The 22,403-nt window shown below is 37.6% G+C and overlaps 1 protein-coding gene across 2 annotated transcripts in view; it reads right to left on the bottom strand.

The window, feature by feature from the left end:
- The window catches only part of PDE1A (phosphodiesterase 1A), a 2,023,853-nt gene that overhangs the window by 425,397 nt on the left and 1,576,053 nt on the right, over positions 1 to 22,403 (bottom strand). For both annotated transcript variants that reach the window (XM_044075254.1, XM_044075255.1), the window contains exon 8: positions 14,998 to 15,098. In XM_044075254.1, the coding sequence (XP_043931189.1) occupies positions 14,998 to 15,098 (101 nt within the window). The remainder of the gene's footprint in view (positions 1 to 14,997; positions 15,099 to 22,403) is intronic.

Raw genomic sequence — 22,403 nt, 5'->3', positions numbered from 1 at the left:
CTCCACTCTTTTCCACTGCTAAACTATGGAACTCTCTCCCACCCTCACTTAAATCCACTAGCAACACATCTATCTTTAAAAAATCTTTGAAACAACATCTCTCCCCCCACTAGCAATGCTCATGTGCTTAACTCCTCGCAACCTATGACCTGACTTTGTCTTTCCCCTCCTTCAGAACCTAACTTTGCATCTCCCCCTCTTCTACTCATGCCTTTCCTTCCTCCATCCTTACTACCTCCTAAATCTTCACCTTTATTCCTTGATTGACAATCCACCTATGTGCAAATGTATCATCAAGTGATTTTTATACACACAGCTGGATTGCCTCTCTCTGTATATATTAATACTTATGTTTGTACTGTCAGTAATCAGAGTTACTCTCAGGCGCATAGCCTACCTCTATTTGTCAAAACTTTTATTTGCTCATATACTATTGTTAAATTGTTATAATTGCTATTTGTGCTCTATCAAATTGTATATATCACTGTGGAGCTTTTCTCCCCAGACCTCCACTAAAAATGGGCTCTTTTTAGCCCAGTGGACCTTCCCGGTAAACAAATGCAATAAATAAATAAAAATATAATAAATAATAGTAAATAACTAGGGAAAATTATCTCTTAGCTATATATAGGAATATAGTAAAGATTTAGTTTTTCTGTATTTATTTGAGATTGTCCTGCAATGTTGTTTTAAAGTATTTCCTGTGATTCTGAACTCTATATTCAAACCTTTAAATTGTGGCTGGGTTGTTTGGAGCTATTTAAGCTCTTAGATTACTTACATATGTATTTGGTGACACTGTATAGGCCACTCCAATAGCCTTGAAAGTCTTGGTCACAATTACCATTTGGATAATAGTAACATTACACAGTAGGATTGGTCACCCTTTGGGAAGGGCCTTATAGTAGCTGGTAAAGAGCTGGTTGGTGGAAGTGATAACTACCTTTTAGTCTTGGAAGAAGGGAGCATAGCTAGTAAACCTGTGCCAGCCTTCGCCAGGAGCATCTGTGTGCTTGTAGATAAGGCAAATCTTAAGTGTGTGCATGTGTGTGTGTCAGCTACTTGGGCAGGGACACAAAGCCTATAGCTGTGCCAGTGGGGAGTCTTTTTGGGGCTCTGGAGAAAGAGGGAGAAACCAGCCCCAGACTGACTATGATCTCTGTGTGCTCTTAAGGGAAATGGTACTTTACTGTGTGTACTTGTCATTCTCCAAATGTATACATCCCTAACTGGTGCTAGTAGTGAAGATTGAGGCTCCTTGATTACTGGGCCAGTGCAGGGGCATCACAAATTGCACACAGGGTTTATTATACAATAAGTGACACAATCTTAAACATTTTCCATGCAGATCATAACATTCCATGACCTTCAACATAAGTGCCCATTACACTGTGTCAAAGATTTTGTTGAAGTCTACAAATAATGCTGACAAGCATTCTGCACTCTGTTCCCCTATCTGCTGCATGGACAGAAATAGTCATATTAATCCGGGAATACCCTGTCTCTCTGAAACAAAACCCTGTGGCATAATACTTACTAAGTATGGGATTTTTTCCTAGCCTGTTAGCAAGTACCCTGATGAGGATCTCAGTGGCAACCTGAATAAGCAATACCAGTTTATAACTTTATGCAAAGGAAGGAATTTTTTCTTCCTTGTGGAAAGTAACAATATTTGCCACTCTCACTGATGTAGGTTGTGAACCTTTATAGGAACTTTCTTTAAATAACAGGGGTACCAGCTCATTGTTGAATAGTGATTGTACCTTGTTAATAAAGCCATCTGAATGAATTTTTTCCCAGTTACAGTTCTGATCTGGCTTGCTTGATTTCCAACAAGTTCAAGAGCTTATTTAAAGACTATTTTTTTTCTGAGGCAAATGCCAACCTTCTTATCTTGGTTGCAAAGGTTTCCCATATTCCTTCTTGCCCTGGTGGAGTACTACAATGCAATTCTTTACAAAAGGTTGACATGACTGCATTAATATCCTGAAATGAGAATCTTTGTACCCTCTGACTGTCGCATTGATCTTTAGCGGAAAACAGCTATTTCTTCTTGCTAAGCCTTGCTGCTTATAGTTTCAAAGATGTACGTATCCTCCATATGCACCAAGGAGCACCGTCACACACTACCACACAGTGAAGGTAAACATTGGCGGTTATAGATGCAAAAACTTCAGTAGATAAAATTTCCCATAGTAGCTGCCCGGTATATACCTGAGAAGTCCTTAAATTGTGCTTAGCTGCTCAAAGTGCATCTCAGCTGCGCTTTAGCCCCTTACGCAGTCCCAGAACCACCAAATATACAACAGTCTCATACCATTTAGAGAACCTCTACTAGTATAGAGCCTTTTTTAGAGCACCCCATTAGTATAGACCCTGTTTAGAGCATCCAGTTATACCATACCCCTCCATTTTCTCTCCCCACTGTGAAAACAGGATTTAACCTATCATTATGGATGGTCAGGTTCCTTCCATTTCTGCTACTGACCTGATTGACATGAGTTTCCTGAGACAGTATAGCAACTCTCTCTTGTACACTGACAACCCTCTACTGTTAAATCAAATAAGTACAATTTGTGAGAGATGCGTCTACACTAAGAATCTGGAATCCTTGCTCTCTCGCACACAGAACAGTAACACTGAACAGGTTGTCGGCTCACATACTACACCATCTTTGGAAACCATGCACTCAATATATAAACCATCATATGGAGATGTACTCACTAGAAACCTACTTAAACACCAGAGACCTTCCAAACACTAACATACTACACCTAATACAGCACCTACATCACTCAATATACATAAAAACACACATGTATCGGTGTCTCACCAATTAAGCCCTTAAGGCAAAGCACATCTAAACCAAATATTTTAGTCATAAGTGACTCCATTGTGTGAAACACAAATGCCCACTCACCAGGCTGGACAAGGAGAAGGTTATGGTCAGTAGTCTATTAGGTGCCAGGATCTGTCAGATCACACATGCACTCAAGTCTCAACATCTACTGTTATGATTCTGTCATAGTTCCTGTTGCTGTGAATGACTTGAGACGTACCTCACTGGACTATATGAAGAGAGACATGATTGAGCTCTCTGAATATGTGTCCCAGGCAGGTATGTTAGCATTTTACCCTCACCTAGGATGATACTACAACATAAAGAAAAAATGACTTGACTTCAACAATTGGCTTAGTTTCTGGTGTCATTCTAAGGAGATCCAGTTCCTGTCAGCCTGGGATAACATGGTTAGTAGACCACACTGCTATGCCTGAGACGGGCTTCATCTGTCACCTCTAGACTTTTGGTTACTGGCTAAGGCACTTGCCTCCCCCATAGTGCCTTTTAAGGCAAGGTCTCGAGAACAAAATTTCCAATGTGAAAATATCACTCACAAATAAATTAAAGGTTATGCTGCTAATCGCTAGGAGTTTAAATCAGAAACTTCACTCTCTGGAAGCACACCTCTCCCTGGAGGATGTTGACATCAGTGCAGTCACAGAAACTTGGTTCAGGGTCACAGAGAATATCCTGAGGAATGGCATAAATAATTTCCAAATTCTTCTTTCCACAGATGGTATTGACTATATCTGTAACCTAAAAGGTAGGACCCAGACATGTGCTGAATTAGCTGTGGTTGGCATTACACACACTGATCCTATGAAAATAGCTAACCTATTAGCTGACATGTTTGGTAAAAATTTCTCCCCCCGTCTTCTCCAAACATTACACAGAGCTTTCACTTTACATCACCCCCACCTTGCATCTCCAAAGAGCAAGTCATTAATGCTCTCTCCAAAGCCAAAAACACAGCCTCTATGAGACTGGTTGCATTTTAAATGGTCAAAAACATGAGTTAGCAACTCCATTAGGTACTCTCCTCAACTACAGCCTGAGTACTGGTTTTGTCCATGACTGAATTATTTTTTTGCCTGACTGAATTATTTTATATATTTTCTGGCATTGTTTTATGTTTCTCATCTGTCCTGAAAATGTTGGCTTTGCAGTTGCCCGCCTACTGTAAATTTGATCTGGGACACCCCTCCCATTCTGGTGTTCACTCTACTTAATAAAGAGAGAACATTTGAGAAGGCCAACCCACTTAGGTTCTTAACCATGAATTTTTCTTCTGCTCCTCCTTCCTCTCTCCTTGCACTTTTCTAAAAAAAAAAAAAAACCTTTAATTTGCTTTTGCCTCTTCTTAAAAGCACTCAATTGTATTTATTCTGCTGCATTTATTACTGCTTGGTAGTTGCCTGATTAAATTGTAACTGTTATTCTAAGCCTTTTGGTTTAAGCACTTGGACTTCAGACCAGTTGTTTTACATTAAGAAGGTTTGTGGTCTGCACTCTTGTGAGAGGAGAGGCTAGATTCTGCCCTTCTGAGCTGTGAATTTCTGGTTAAAGGATTATTGTGCCTGCTAATTTGAACTGTTTCTTTTTGAAATTGGAGCAACTTGTTTGCAGTAGCATAGACTAGATTCAGGCATGCTGAATCTAGCCTTGTTTGTATAACTTGAGCACTAATCCAGGCCATCTTTTTTGGAGAAGGTTCCCCTGCACCCTAGTGGCAGGAGTGTGCAGTTAGAACTTGTCTCATTGAAGACTGCTGGAACAGGGCTCAGTTTTGAGCTTTCTTACTGATTAATTGGGTAATTTGTTTAACTCAGTTTGCTCATTTTCTATTGTTATATTAAAAAATTGCACTTTATTCATCTGCTTTTACTGTATATGTGTTTTTTCCTACTTTATTGCATTTATTCTGCTGCATTTATTACTGCTTATTAGCAGCCTGATTAAATTCTAATTGTTGTTCTAAGTCTTTGGTTGAAGCACTTGGGCTTCAGACCAGTTGTTTTACATTAAGAAAGTTTGTGGTCTGCACTGTTGTGGTGGCAGAACAAGTAGCTTACATCCTTTTAAGTTGGAAGTTGCTGATTGAAGGCTTAGTGTCTTGTTCTTTTAAAAGTGTATTAGTTCTGGTTTAAGTACTTGGGCTTCGGGCCAGTTATTTTAATTAAGAAGGTGTGGTCTGCACTCTTGTGAGAGGAGATGGTAGATTCTGCCCTTCCGAGCTGGGAGTTTCTGGTTAAAGGCATATTGTGCCTTCTTATTTAGGCAGGAGTGTGCAGTTAGAACTTGTCTGATTGAAGACTGCTGGAATGGGGCTCAGTTTTTAGCTTTTTATTGGTTAACTTGTTTAAATCAGTTTGCTCATTTGCTACTGTTATATTAAAAATAAATACACTTTATGCATCACTGCTTAGCTAGAGTTGAACTATTCCCAGCGCCATAACGTCTGCTCTTCAAATTTTCCCTTAGAACTAGCCAGTTTTTAAGTTTTAACACTCAAATCTGTTTCTTTGACCTCAGCACTTGTTCAGCACTTAACTTTCCTCACTTGTCTAGAGGAATACAATTTTTAGTACTTAATAAATAAGCACCTATCCAGGCATGTCAAGGGTCAGCTCCCGGTGTTTTCTCCTGTCTACCTGATGAATCTGGGTATCTTGGGGCAATGCAGCAATTGCCTCATGTACACAGACAACCCTCCCCTCCTACCACCCAATACTACAACCTGTGAGCGATGCACTTATATAGCCAAACTGGAAGCAAAGCTCTCTTCACCCAACACTGGACTACACAGTCAAGAGAAGAAGGTAAACACTTGCACCACACTACATTCATCACATAGCCCCTCAAAACCTACACCACCAAAACACACACATAGCAACACAAAACACACACCAACATTCATTGAGGCTCTCAATAAAAAACTGCTCAAGCAACAGAGACCTCCAAAGCAGAAATGCAAGCAACCTCCACCCCCCAACACAACCCAAATGACACATAGCCCACAAACTTAGTGTGCCACTAAACCACAGCCCATAAGGCATAACAACATACCCAACACTCTCTAGTCATAGGTGACTCTATAGTCAGGCACACTGATGTTCCACTCACCAAGCTAAACAAGGAGAAAGTTACTGTCAGCTGCCTGGGTGCCAGGATCTGCCACATAATGCACACACTCAGGTCACTCCACAACAAATACATGTCATTGTCTATGTTGGTGTGAATGACCTGAGATATACCTCCCTGGACTACATGAAAAGAGACATGGACGAGCTCTTCAATCTTGTAGCCCAGGCAGGTATGACCCTAGCCCTGAGTAGCATCCTGCCATCACCCAGAATGATACCACAGTACAAGGACAAAATGATTAATTTCAACAATTGGCTAAGCTTCTGGTGTCATTCTAAGGGGATCCAGTATCTGTCTGCCTGGGAGGACATGATCGACAGACCACGATGCCTTGCCAGAGCTGGCCTGCACCTGTCGCCCTTGGGATTCTGGATTCTGGCTAGGCTCTTGCCACCCCTATAGTGCCTTTTTTAGACAAGGTTCAATGACAAATTCGCCATCATAACAGGTACAAGCAAGCAAAATCTGAGGGTAATGCTACTCAATGCTAGAAATCTAAACCTCAAAATGCATTCACTCAAGGCACTCCTTAAAATGGAGAACATCGACATGTGTGCAGTGATAGAGACCTGGGTCAAGGCTCCAGAGAGCACCCCTGTATTACCAGGCTATAATTCATACCACACCTTTCGGCCACCTCACCTGGACCAAAACACTAAAGGCGGAGGTGTGTATATATTCATTAAGCATATCCACACCTCCAAGCTAGTTGCTCAGCATAATGCATCCGAGATTATCCAAGTGGAACTAATTCTGGGCAAGACCGCAATCCAAATTGTAACTTGCTACAGATCCCTCACCATGCCCCAGGATTCCCACTCCTCATTTCTTGATACACTGGAAAATATTAGGGTACAAGCCAACACCTTAATAATGGGCGAGTTCAACTACCCCACCATTAACTGGGAAAACTACTCAAGTACCAACTCTTTTGCTCAACATTTTCTGGAATTCATAAATTCCAGTGCCTTGGATAAACTTATTCACATCCCCACCAGGGGCAGCAATATCCTAGACCTGGTCATTACCAACAAGGGTGACCGGTGTTCCACACCAGAAGTCAATTCCTCATTGGTCAGATCTGACTACAAGCTAATCACCCTAGACATCCACATCCCGCCCCCATTAGGGAATCCACTGTAAAAAATTTCTCCAAAGCCAACTTCACACTTCTTAACTTATTCACTCCAATGGAGCTCAGGAAGTTTGCACTGTAACTTCCAATGGGCGGAGCCTAAGCCATTTCACAAAATCAAATTATGTCTTCTTATAGAGTCCAAGGCCCCTTTCGGTATGTACCTCACAAGACATCTAGAACAACTAGAAAGACTGCAGAAATACCTCACAAAGAAGATTACCAGGCTCAAACAGATGCCCTGCACAGACCGTCTCAAAAAACTACAGGTTTACTCCGTCACATATTGCCTACTTACACTCAAAGCTAAAAAATGCATGATCATTCCCGTCGGTAAAAACAATATCCCTGCAGACTATAAACTGTAATCCAAACGAGCAGCCAATTAAGTGCCGAAGTTGATGTAAAACACAGTTTATTCAAACAAATGAACGCTGCTGATACACAATTGCGTTTTTGTTATAACACTTCCTCACATAATGCTAACCCACATCATTTTTTCATTTAAATACTGTGACATAATTAAAACCTCATTTACTATTGGACAAACCATTACATTCACATAATGTCGTGTATAAAAATGCAAATACATAATATAAACACCTGAAATTTCTAATCTAAATAAAAATAAATATGAATATTATTTCATTTTATTTCATTTCATATCTACTGATTAATGGATTTATTAAAATCATTTTTAAAAAATGTATTTTATAAAAGTTGCTAAAATTTTTTAAAGTGCCATTTGGATGCTGTATTCACAAGTAGATCACTGCCCTCTAGTGGAAATATAAAAAATGCCACCCCAAAATTGATTTTCAACATTTAGCAGATCTAAGCTTTAAAACTGATGTAATAGACAACATATCATTTAGTCCAGGTTCCTTAGTGGCTTCCAAAATTATTTGCCAATACAGTTCCCGGTACTCCAATTTTGCCTCCCGCATGCCCCCCCGGATTTCTTTCGGGACAATTTCTAGAACAAAACAGAGGTAACTTGCTTGTAGACATGTTAACTTATGACGAAACAATGCATTCCTAGAATTGGCCTTGCTGATCTCATAATGGTGTTCATAAATCCTGGCCCTAAGTTTGTGTTCCGTTTTTCCAGTGTAAAAGGAACCGCATTCCTTACATGTAGCTAAATAGACCAGACCACTACTGTTACAATTAGCATAAACTTTACTCTTAATTTCTCTTTTCCTACTGGAAATCTCGATTGAAGGGGCATTAAAAATGTACATACACTGGGAGCAGGCCCCACATTTATATGTCCCCCATCTAGAACGGGTACTAATGTACCCCTTTGAACCTCCATGTTCAAAACAATTTTTGAAATTCATGTCTCGTCTATAAGTAAACTGCAAATGTCCCATCTCTGCTGGTGCAATGTCAGTGATTTGTTTAAATTGATCCCATTCATGGGTAACTACCCTTCTTATAACATTTGAATCACCATTGTAATCCAAAATACATGAATTTTTTTTGTTATTTGATTCATTATTTGGATCCAAAGTTCTTATGGGTAAAGATCCATTAAGGTCTTGACCTAAAATAGGGGCAAACCTGCCTCGTCTGCCTTCACTGACCTCCCTAATTGCCTCTTGTATTAATTCCATCGGGTAGCCTCTGTTTTTGAACATGTCACTGATGTTTAGACATTCCGCAGTATAATCTACATCTTTTGAAGTCATTCTGCTTACCCGGACTACCTGTCCCTTAATAAGATTTTTCTTCTGGAAATAAGGGTGTCCACTGTTAAAATGAAGTTACGAGTTCGAGAAGGTTTTCATCCTGAAAATTTTGGAACAAAAACCTCCATTCTCCTTTGAAATACTAATATCTAAAAAGTTAAGAGTGTCATGGTCCACAGAATAGGTAAAATCCAAAAAATGAGTGGTGCCTTTTGCATAATTCAAAAATTCCAAAAACTTCTCCTCAGAATCGGTCCATAATATACAAATGTCATCTAAAAAACATTTGTATAATGACCAACATCCTGTAAATTTACTGCTAAGAATAAATTTATGTTCCCACCAGGAAAGAACAATATTGGCATATGTGGGGGCACAACTTGCCCCCATTGCCACTCCTTGATCCCTGCAGACTATCATATAAATAATAACACCCTAAGTAACAACTCTGCAGTGAGAGACTTGGGAATGCAAGCTGATTGTAGCCTAAACTTTGACCACCATGTGTCTACTGTGGTAAGGAAAGCATTCTATGTCACACACCTCATTAGCAAAGGCATTGCCTCAAGAGCGAAAGTGGTCATAACTCCCCTGTACTTGACTCTCATCAGGCCAATAATACAATGCTCACTTTGGTATGTACCTTACCAGGTACCTACAGCAACTTGAGACACCTCAGAGATTTCTAACCAAGAAAATTCAAGTCTCCAGCACATGTCATACATTGACAAAATGAAGTCACTGTTCTCATAGCATAGCATGTAAAAGGACCAAATAAAAACAGACTAAGTATTTAGCGTTTTCATTCTCTTTACTTCTGATGAAGTTCTTAACAGTAAAGATAATGAAATCACTAAATACTTCACTCTTTTCTTTTTCTTTGGTCCTTGGCAGTGGCTGCTCCTTGGTGTGTGCCTCTCGTGTTGATTTAGAAGTTTCCCAGTCATTTATTTGTTTTTTAAGTGGTTTCACAACATTGTATGTACACTGCAGAAAGAAATGCAGGGACAGGCCAGGCTAAGCTGAGAAGGATGGCAGGTCGACCACAGGAGACAGGGAACAAGTGAATCTAATGAAGGAACACTCTCTCCCTCAGCCTTCACAAGAAGAAGGGAGGGAAAGAGGTAGATAAGAGAGCAGTGGATAAAAGCTATGATAGATATGGAAAAATAATTGGCTGTAGTAAGAAAGGTTAGGGGGCATGGTCCAGATGGGCTATATCTTAGGTATCTACAGTAAGGAAGTTTAGGGGGCATGGTCCAGATGAGCTACATCTTAGGTTTATTAGAAATTTGATCAGTATGATGAGAGATGTTCTGATTGTGACACTGAACACATAAATGAAAAATGCCTGAGGAAAGCCTTCTTTACTAGGTGAAAGCAGACAATATGGAGGAATAAAGGCCTCGTACAGAAGGTTGAATATAAAAGTTCCCAATGATTAAGAATTCAACAGCAGTAATATCAAGTCAGGAGCTAGTAAGTGCACCTAAAATGAAAGAAAAGTCAGGGACTAGTAAGTGCACCTAAAATGAAAGAAAAGTGAATATACAAGTTGGATCTTCATATCTGGTAAAGTATGAGGTCAAAATATATAACATTACTGTATGCTCTGGCAGGTACAGCATGCTTCCTCCCCACACACCCAGGTGGCTGTCAGTTATTATACCTCTAAGAGTGCATAGCCTTGGAGATGTAATGAATGGTTAGTTATTTGATATCTGTTTTCATATTACAATTTTTTACTGCAATGTGCATTTATTGTTTTTTAATTTCCTGTCAGTGATACATTTTTAAAAAAAAATGTCCCTTAGACAGTTGGAAGAAATGATGTATTCCCTACTCTTTATAACAGATTAACAGGCACTTTCACCAACATTGAGTAACTTATTAGCTACTGATTCATGAGATCATGCTAGTCTTAAAAAATTGAGATGGCTATATTGTAAAAATATTGTTGGTTTAACAAATAGTATAATAAATGGGATCATATTCCCTCTGTGTTCTATTGTTTTCATTAGTAATCAGCACAACAGAGCGGCCATGGTGGTGCAGGAGTTCGCGTTGCTGCCTTACAGCAAGAGGTTCTCCGGTTCGATTCTCAACTGGGGTGCCTTCTGTGTGGAGTCTGCATGTCCTCCCTGTGGTCACGTGCGTTTCCTCCGGGTGCTCCGGTTTCCTCCCACATCCCAAAGACATGCAGTAGGTGTATTGGGCACTCTAAATTGGCCCTAGGTGTGAGTGTGCGTGTGTGTGTGCCTTCTGTGGAAGGTTGGGTGCTGGGCTGGCAACACGACATGTAAAAACTCCAAATCATGAGCGGACAGATGATCCGCTGTGGTGACCCCAAACCGGGAAAAGCCGAAAGAAGAAGAAGAAGCAATCAGCACAACATATCCTGTTTCATTATGGGTCAAAGAGGAAGCAGCATATGAAAAGTTAAAAAAAAAATCAATAAAATATGTTCACTTAATACTAGCAATTAAGGTCTGCTTAACTAGATTAAAATAAACAAAAACAATTAATGTAGCAAATAATCCAGAGTTGGAGTATCTTAATCAAACCGACACTGAGTGCTTTTATCTTTTTAAGAATTCATCCGACTGACAGACTGACGCATTCACTTGACTTAAATAACAAATTAACATCATACCTCTTAACCTCTTAGGCCCTCATCAGGCCCATAATTGAGTACAATGCCCCTTTTGGGATGTACCTTACCAGACACCTGCAGCAACTGGAAAGACCCCAAAAGTACCTCACCAAGTGGATCAAAGGGCTCAAACAGATGCCATATGCTGCCTGGTTAAAGAAACTCCAGCTCTACTCAGGGGCATACCACCTGCTCAGAGGCGATCTGTGCCTGACGTATAAAGCCATGTCCAACCCGGAATTAATGGACATGCTGCACCTCAGAAAATCCAAATCTCATCGAGCTACGTGCTCGAGAGACTTGAACCTCAGCACTGAAATAAATAGGACATGCTGGGGGGACAGATTCATAACCCAGAGGCTCCCTTCACTCTGGAATAAAATCCCAGTCCAGGTTAGGCAGAGTCCCTCATTGACTCTCTTCAAGAGGAATCTTGATGAGTGGATGGGAGATCGTAGGTTTACCCGGGTATCACTTCTGTGTCACAGAGGCACAGTATACTAACCTCAAAAAAGGGCATAGCAAAATTAATTTAAAATGGGTGGAGAAAGCCAAACACACTCTGGCTAGGCTTAAAAATGCCCTAGGGCAGATAGCCTAGTATGAACCTATGAACCTATGAACAAACCACATGAGTTTGAACAGACAAAAATGTATTGTTTTGTCTAATGAAATAAGAAATCTTAAAAGCATGTGTAGAAACTAAATAATAAACACTTCCAGCCCATCTTGAAGGAAAAATAGAAAAAAAATGTAGAGACAGTGAGGATTCATGAATCTGCATCTAGAATTTGGCTATAGTTGTCTTGTGCATAGTATTTTATCTCAAATGGATGATGAATAGAATGGGAGAAGATTGAGGGACTTCATACCTCTTAACCTCTTAGTACAAGAAATCTGGGGAAAAAAACATAAGAAATGGGGGACAAAGGTGCAAAAATAGGGTCACTTTTTAAATATTGTTCTTACAAATGTAGAAAGTTGATAGAATAACAAGTTTTGCATTAGCATGAATTTTCTGAAGGGTGTGAAGTCTTAAATGCAAATATCTGTCAAATTCTTACTTCAGTCCTCAATGAGTTGCCAATAATTTGGCTAATAACTGACATTTTATGAGGAACAGACCAAATATGAGGCAAAAATCTGGACATTCTGCTAAAATCTGGACAGTTGTGAGCTATTGGGACTGCAGAAGACAGAGTATAGAAAGGATGACATGATGTTTTTGTGGTTACAAACATTCTAATGTCTAATACTGGCGATGGTGAGAAATGCGATATCAAGGTGCCAAGGAGAACATACATCATTTTAGAGATTATGTACTCAGCTGTACTGTGCAGCATTTTATAACAGTGAGCAGCTGGGAAGGGGGGATAAAACAATTAGGAAGGAGCTTTGACAGCACTGTAATTACAGATGGAGATCATCGTATTCCTAAAAAAGCTGTAGCTATATCAAGATGCCCAATGGTTGTTCAGTGCAGCACAGAGACAAAGTAGGTCATGCCCAGTGAGGTTCACGATGTGAAAGAGCATAGTTTTCACACATGAAGATTAAGGGAAAGGTAGTTGTGCTATGCCATGTGAAAGGAGAGCACATACTTGGCAATATGTTATGCTCTTGTTAAGGGAAGCATACCCAAAGATGGTCATGTATGATATGCAGTCCTCTTAATACAGAGAGAAGGGGATGACTTAGACAAGAAGGAAGACTGCATTGGTTCTGGGATGGTCATTTATAACAATATGTCCAAAAGGTAAGACACTGGGAACAAAAGTGAAGCTGAGTGAGAGTTAAATTATTATGAGCAAAGGAATGAGATGTGAGCAGACTATGCAGATAGCTTATACTCATGGTGAATAATTGGTTTTGCAGTTTTTGCAGTTGCAGTTTTTTTGATCATGCCATTAGTGATCATGATCTTGGTACACTGTCTGGAATTAAGTTGTAATTTTTACCTGAAAAATCATAAGCACTATATTACCAAAAAGAAGGCGCAGAACAGTATAATACCTATAAGTGGCAAATGACTGGTGATCAGAAAAAGTATAAATGAAGATTCCTGCACTCCATGAACCTGGCAACTTTTTAGATGATCGCTGTAGCTCTAGTCATTTGTTTCCTACTGTGTGAGAGATGCATCCTCCAGGCAGTCATCAGGGGATCTTTTTATAATGTCAACACATTCCTTTTGTTTGCAGTGGATGTGATCTGGGTCTGGCATCCACATCCATGGGTAGTATATCCCTTCGGACAGTTCCAAACTCCTTTTCATGGCTGGACACCTTTTGCTCTAGTCTGTGGTAACTAGAGGTCATTTAGTGGAAGATATGCTACAAAATATTCGACTCAACCTTCCCCCAGCACAAGTAAGTTGGCATGGCATGGCATCACATCACATCCACAATCTTTTCATTCGTGATTGGATTCTCCAGCACGTGGTTGCTATTTAAACTACGTGCTGTGACATACTCAGTGGTTTATTTCCCTATGCCACATTGCCAGCTCTAGGTGGAGAGGAATAGAAATATGGGAGCTGATAAACCATCAGGCATGAAAAGATTACAGATACGCTCCTACGGTTGCTCAGGTGAGCAGGCATTTGTTTATCTGAAAACTGATTAGACTCCATTAACCTTAGTATGTCAGGACTCTTGAAAAAGAGAATATAGGATTAGATGCACAGATAAAAATGATGGGAGGAAAATTAGATGGAGGTAAGACAACAGGCCACGGAAAAACAAAGAGCAAAATTAATGGTGGCTTAAAAGTGGTATTAAGATGACTAAGACCCAGGATAGTGGGCAGACATGGAACGGAGGCTATGAAGTGAAGAAAAGATGGAGGAAAAGATGTGGATTAGGATAACAAAATGAAGAAATGAATAATGTAGCCATTGGTACAGTATTCTTCATGGTGTGGTTCCATGGGTAGCATGCACTTGGTACTGAAAGATGAGAGAAGACATGACTAGAGGAAGAATAAAACACAAAAAGAAGGTTCTGGGTAGAGAATGCAGTCAACTACATGCTAAAGTATCATGTCAGAACAAGATGGAGGAACACGGAGAGGGGTAATAAACAATATCTAGATTGCAGACACTAGTATGGAAATGGACAATTGTTTTTGTCTTTTCCTAAGTAAAAATATGATACACTAGATATAGGACTAAGAATGTATAAAAATCAAATAAATGACATTTAGTCAAAGTAATAGATAACTGAAAAAAAAGAATCTGATATGCAAAATGAAAAGGCTAATTCCTCAGATTTATCCATGAATGTATTAGTAACAAAATGTCATAAATGCATTTTTTTCTGACATATTTACATCATACTGGGATGAAATGAAGACCTTCACATGGTTAGTTTAATCAGTATTTTTAAGCACTGACATTACACCCACTTGTGTGCCTTAATATATTCAAGTGGTTCTTGGGGAAAAAATTCTCTCAATTTAGAAACTTATAAGGTTAAATAGAATAATGGAAATGAAATACTTAAATATTAGTCTGCAAATATGTACTTACCTAGTCTGAATATGAAAGTTATTTGTGGTCCCTGTGTGTTCATAGTCATGTATGGCAGCTGCAAAAACCATTGCTAAAATTTCCAGTTCTGTAAGCCAGTGCTATAAAATAAAAAAAAAAATAGCTAAAATTAACAGCTTGTCAATCAATAACACATGAATGTTACTTGCAATGTTTAAATGGACATTTGTGTACATTTCATAACTGTAGAACAATGTGGCAGACAGAAACACTTTTGTAATATATGCTATAGCTGAAGTTATCAATGCGCTATGATCTGTGAAGACATTTTGCATATTTATGTTTTATGATGAAGTATAATCAAATGGGCACCATGTCGCAAACAAGATTGATCACCTGTAGATTGACTAACCTTTTATACATATAAACGGAGGGGTGTGAGCCCTTTATGCTCAGTCATTGCTTGGGAAAAGCAGACCATACAACTAACTAACATGCACATTCAGGTTCATGGTCTAAAACAGGACTTCTTATCTTCAATGAATAAAGTGGTAAGCATACATTACATGCCTCCTGTGTTTTATCTTTTGTGAGATTATTTATGCATTTGTTAGTTTCTTTGTTTGCCATGTATGTACATTTGTTAATTATGAATATCCAGGTGTAAAATTAATTTTCTGTGGAGTCTTGGAGAGATAAAAAAGCAACAACAAAAGTAATCTAAAATGTGAATTTAAAACATAAGTTTGTACCTTATGATAACATATAAAAAAGGGCATTATTGACAGAACTGTACATAGGAATATAATTCCTTATGTTGTGTGATAGATGCCTAACAGATTGATAGAACCTATGTGGTTAGAGTACCAGATGCCACTTCTGAAAGTGCTAAAATTGCAGGTAATGTGCTACAGGGCTCTATTTTTGGTCCTTTCTGATTGGCATCTACTTCTCAGACCTTCACGCCACCAATCCAGGCCTATATTTATATAAATTTGCAGAATACTGCAGTCTGGGTGTTGTTGTTTGATATTACACTAACTCACAATTGTTCCAACATGGGTTAAACCATGGTAACAATTGGTACAAGAACAATAATCTCTATAACTAAAATATGAAAAAATGTGGCACTGTTAATTTTGGTAAAAAAAAAAAAATCTGACATATAATATAGGTGACATATTCCTCCAGTCAGATACTTTTGTATGAAATTAGGCATTCTGGATGAAAATTCCTTCATTCCATCACATCTTAGCAACTGTTTAGAAAGCCTTCTTACTGGCTTATCTAATTTTCAAAAGTATCTTTACTAGATCCAATTATCTCATCAGGCCAATTATTGAATATAAAGCACCTTTTGGTACACATTTGTCTAAACATATCCCTGACCTCAGAGATTCATAGCTAGAAAGATCAGTGTCCCCCAAAATCTTAGTTATGGGGACAGACTGGTATCCCTTTTCCTGTGGTCTCTCTCTTTTAGACTCCTCTGTGGATAACTGTGCCTAGCATTCTGGCCATGGAAGAACCAACCTTCTTTGAACTCTTATTGATTCACAAAACAAATGGTCCTTCAAATACTTGGATAAAGTAACTAAACCTTCATCAACAGTTAAGTAAGACACATCGATGTGATAGGTCATATCCAAATGTATCCTTCACCTCTCGGACAAGCTCGTGCAGTACATGTCAAGCAGAACAGCACTTTTGCCACCTTCAAGTTAAACCTAGATAATTGGATGGGCAGCCTCAGATTCTTCCCCAGTCTTTCCAGTCTTGCCCATCTTGAGAGTAGAGGAACTTCTGAATAAGGGTTTTTGGTTAGGCTTGTAATGGTCTACAGAATGAATAACTAATTCTTACCTATAATCCTGCAAAAGGAAGTCTTCAGAAACACTCAACAAAACCTCTGCATCAGGCACTGACTACATGGCTATCGGGCTAAACCATCCCAAGACAACTCTTGTATACTGAAAGTAATCGAATAAAATAGCCAAATGTTTCAGCTGTCACAGAAACTAATTTCCTGCAATCAGTGTGGACAAAGGTAAATGATACAGACATCAAACAGTTCTAAATCAGAACAAGACAGTCTATACAAGTTGCACTCCACATTTCATGATGCTGACATCCACTTATAAGAAGAATTAATACATGCAACATTTTTGACAGAGTTCTCTGAACATCTACACCATTATACTTCTTCTTCTTTCAGCTTTTGCTGGTTAGGGGTCACCACAGTGGATCACCTTGTCCGCTCATGATTGGCAATGGAGTTTTACAGTGTTGAGTTGCCAGCCTGGCACCCAACCTTCCACAGAAGGCACACACATGCACCCACTCACACCTAGGGCCAATTTAGAATGTCCAATCCACCTACAGCATGTCTGTCAGATGTGGGCAGAAACCAGAGCACCCGGAAGAAACCCACGCGACCACAGGAAGGACATGCAGATGGCATCCCAGCTGAGGATCGAACCAGAGAAACTCTTGCTGTGAGGTGGCAACACTAACCACTGTATCACCGTGGCCTCCCTACACCATTATACTGATGACCAAGTAAAAAGAAATAGTGATATATTTTAGCCTCCAGGAAAGTAATAAAATATGCAGTGCGGTGAGGTCCATGAATACCTGGATTCCTATATTCCTGAAAATGAGCAAAGCTGTTAACTGAGATAACTCATTACTTAGCTCTTAGACTGGAAAAAAACACACATCCAAGATCTGCAGTGTTATACGGCACTGCCAGTGCAAGAAAAAAAGAAGCAGTGATCAGGGTCACATGGGCTACTACGGGGAAGCAGTATATATTGGAGGGAAATAAGGTGGGATTTCAATGTTTTGAATCAGCTCATGGAAAAGTGGGCTTTTGCTGTGCTAAAGGAAAATCAAGACCACTACTTTATATTAAAGTAATTTTGAAATAACTGTTAGTTCAAAATGTTGACAGCTTCTATCAGAATAAGTACCTGACTTTCTGCATGTTCTAGTTGAGGAAAGCAACCATGTGGACAGCCAAAGGGATAGACATGAAGGGGAAGCTGTAACATTCCACTTCACATCCACAAATCATAAAAGGCAATGATCTAATGCTGTAGTGTAATAAACTGCAACTGCAGAGAACAAGATTCATCCATAATGATTCTCTTCCTGGAATGGGAGTTTTTTTTCTCTGTCATAAGATCTTCACTTGTTAAAGACTGAATGAATGCTTGCTTTTAAAATAAATTTTATTTTACTATGGAAGCAGCTGGTAATTATGGTTGGGAGAAGTTACCAGCCTATAGGTTGGTAGATCTTGTATTTACGTTTCTTAGAGATGCTCATGATGATTAGGATACATATGTCTGGGCAGTTATGAATATTCAATGTGATAGTTAAAACCAAATGGCAATCTTCATTTTGAAAGGCTGAAATTCTGTTTCTGTGTGTAGAAAAAACTGAAAAATACATTTAATTTATTTGTGAAGTAAGTGCTGTCAATTTACTGAGATGGGGCATATTTGGGTTCTCATGGGGAGGATGACTGGATATAAGAGGTCTGCTGCAATCACTGACTGTATAATACATTTGAGGGATCAGCCACTTACTCCATCTTAATAGATTTAATAGCACCCAGATACTGGGAATGCTGATTGATATACAATTAATGTAGTGAAAATTTAGGAATGATCTCCAAAATTGTTAATGAAATATGCAATATGTACACTAAGAAGATTGCACACTTGTAAAACTGGTAAAAAAACACAAATATTGACTGTAACACTGTTAAAGGTGGAAGTCCTTTGCGCCAACACACAAAGTTAATTTATTCCAATAGGTAAAATAACCAGTAATATAAAGAAACCCCAATAGTATGCAGTCCACGTATTGTCCGTGTTAAAATATTATCTTGTAATTACTCACAGACAAAATAAAGTTCGAGTAAAAATGTAAATAAAAAAAAACAGACCTGGGTTCCAGTTAGAAAAATGGTAGAAATAAGTCCGTTTAACCGTATGTGCACTTCATTGAATTCCTATTCAGGATGGCCGGCCCTGGTAGCGATGTTGTTGCTAATCCAATGCTGTTAGCGTAAGCACACAATAGTTGAAAAGGAAATTAATACAAAAGTATAATCCAAGTGGTGAAGAAAGTTTCCGTGGCAAAATGCACCTAACAGCCACTGAGTACAATCCGGCGAACTGTCCGCCAAAAGCTGTAAATGTAGGCAGACTGACGAACCAAGTCCGCCCAAGCTTTGGTGCAAAATCTGCAATGTTCTTCACGAACCCAGTCTGGCTGAAATAACAATAAAATGGAGCAAAATGAAGCCCAAATAAATGGGCTTTCTCAATCCAAAAGGCACAGGAGCAAACTAACACAATGATGTTAAACGCAAACACGCGTTTTTCGTTCAGATGTGTATCTGAACTTCTTCAGACAAAACGCTGACTAGTTCGCCAGTTAGGATTTAAATACATTTGTTTAATCATGTGATTTAACCTAATAAAGTGCACTTAACATTACAATATTCCTACACTTGTTTGTATGAGTATATTTCAGTGTTGGACATTATGAGGTTTAAATGTTACCCAACAACCTACCCTAATAAAAATGTTGAGCCCTAAATTTTATTAATATTTAAATAAAATCAATTTTAATAAACAATAAAGATAAAAGATAAAACATTTATTATTTAAAATTTAAAATTCAAACATCCTACTCCCTTGAGCATATTTTAAATATTTTAAATATTTTAAATATATTTAAAATGATACATAGCTTATAAATATTAAATAGAATAATATTCTCTATATTAATGAATTATTAAGTTATTAAATTATTAAATAGACAGTTCATAGTGGACAAGTTATGACATTATGGCATATAAATAAATATTATTACCTTAAATGTCTATAAAGTAAGTTCTATGTATATAAAATTTAATGTTCAAATAGTTGCAAAATTTTCAGGCAATTTTTTGAACAATAATGTTTTTAAATGGATTTTACTGGAAAATAAACATCAGGTGCATGATTGATAATTTAATGTATGTTATTTTGCACAAATCATGGGACAATATTTTTAGCTTTAAAATCTATAAAATATATAAAAACATATATATATAAAAAATATATATATATATAAAAAATAAACTAAATCTATATGTATAGGTTTTATATGCATAAAATCTAGTATTCAATAAATTTCAAAATATTCAAAAATGTTATTAATAAATGTATAATAAATGTATTATTATTAATTTTATTTATGAAAATAGCAATACAATTAAGTGCATAATTAATTAATTAATATATGTTGTTTTCTACAAGTAAATTCTAAATACCTAAATATAAATATTAGTCTATCAAAAATAGATATATTAAATTACTTAAAATTCATTTGTTAAAAATATATTTATTTATTTGATTATATCTACCTAAGGTTTTTCTAAGATTCTTAAAGTCGGTGTCCCATTATAGGTAATTTAGAAACTTCTATTCATCTCAGCAAGTTTTTCATTTTTAATACACATGCAATGGAACAAAGTTCGTTAAGTCCTGGTTCTCTATATGCTGCTAGGCGTAGTTGCCATGCCAATTCATGTTTTTCCAATTCTAGTTTTGAAAAAGTGTCAGTTATGTAATCACACTGGTTTATTTTGTTTAAAATTTGGTTGATTACCATAAATTTAAAATTGTGACTTGTATTCGAATTGCAATGTCTAGCTAGAGCATTTTCCTCTTTGTTCTTTCTGATTGCATATGTATGTTCATAGATTCTATCCCTTAGACGTCTATCCATTTTTCCAATATAAAAACATTCACATTGTGTACATCGAGCAAGATAGACAATAGCTTTAGAGTTACAATCATATGAACCATGAACAAAGAACTTGTCTCTTCTTATAGTAAACATTTCTGACTCATCAATGTAACAACAGTATCTACACACCCCACATTTGTGGGTACCCTGTTGCTTTTCTTAATGTTACATTTCTGTTCTAATTTTTTCATATTTGTGCCCCGTCTATATGTAACTAAAGGACCAAAATTTATCACTTTTGCAAGGTCTTTATCTGATGTTAACCAGTACCAGTATTTTCTCAGTACTTTACATATTTCCAAGGCTTCTGGACAATATGTAAAGGTGAATGCAATGGTGTAGTTTTGTACTTTATCTATTTTTTCTACATTTACTTCTTGGTGGGATGTATAAGACTCAATTAAGGTCAATTCAGTACCCTCACTTGGTGTTACATTGAGTATATGTGTTGCATTTCCAGGACTTCCATGTAAGATTGCTGTATATATTCCAGTTTTTCTTTTATTAATTACTTCTTTGAATATTTCATCTAAAAATTCTGATGGATATCCTCTACTATAGAATTTGTGGTACAGTGAGTTGCATTCATTCTCAAAGTCCTTTTCTAGGGTGACCATCCTAGCCGCCCTAACAAGCTAACCCTTGACTACTGATTTTTTCTGGTGGCTAGGATGGGCACTTGTATAATGAAGAAAAGTATTCGAATAAGTACTCTTTCTATAAATTTTTGCTATATAACCTTCTGTACCCTTGCTAAGTTCTACGTCTAAGAAATTGATTGTGTTATCTTGGTAATGTTTTGTGAATTTTAAAAATGAAGAAGTTGCATTGAAGAAATCAACTAATTGATCTGCTTGTTCTTGTTCTCCTTTTAAAAGGATAAAAATATCGTCTAAAAATCTTTTATATGTAAATATAATTCCATTCCATTGGCTATTAAAGATATGGTTTGTCTCCCAGTAGGCCATGACTAAATTTGCAAAACTTGAGCCTACTGGTGACCCCATGGCGACCCCTATTTTTTGTATGTACAATTCATTTTCAAAAGACACAAAGTTATATTTCAAAATTATGTCTAAAAGTTGTTCTACCACTAAACATTCATTAGTGGTGGCGCCTTTTGATCTAATAAAATCTACAACCCATTCTGTACCTAGATCATGAGGTATGCAAGAATAAAGATCAATAACATCCACAGTTAAGAAGTTGTATTTAGTATCAAATGTTATATTTTGTATCTCTTCCAAAAATGACCATGAATCCTTAAGGATGTGTTTTTCTTTACATACATAATTTTTCAATACAGAATCTACTAGTTTGGCACATGCATATGTCATGGATTGTCTAGCATCCACTAGCGCCCTAAATGGTGGATTAAATAGGTCCTTGTGAAGTTTAGGAATACCAAAAATTTTTGGTATTCTGGGTGTTAGCATAGTTAAATATTGTTTTTGACTATTGTCTATTAATCCATCCAAGAACATGTCATTAATAAAGGTTTTTATACTAGTGAATGCTTTATTCAGCTGGTTTTTGCTTGAACCCTCATATGTGTCCTTTTCTAAAACTCTTGTCATAATGTTTGAGTAATCTGTATTATACATTACTACCAGGCCTCCACCTTTGTCTGGCTT

This window comes from Protopterus annectens, chromosome 6.part0, assembly GCF_019279795.1.
Source record: "Protopterus annectens isolate FY-2018-M chromosome 6.part0, PAN1.0, whole genome shotgun sequence".
NCBI lineage: Eukaryota > Metazoa > Chordata > Ceratodontiformes > Protopteridae > Protopterus > Protopterus annectens.
The sequence above is the reverse complement of the archived record's forward strand: the minus strand, read 5'-3'. Positions and strand labels throughout refer to the sequence as shown.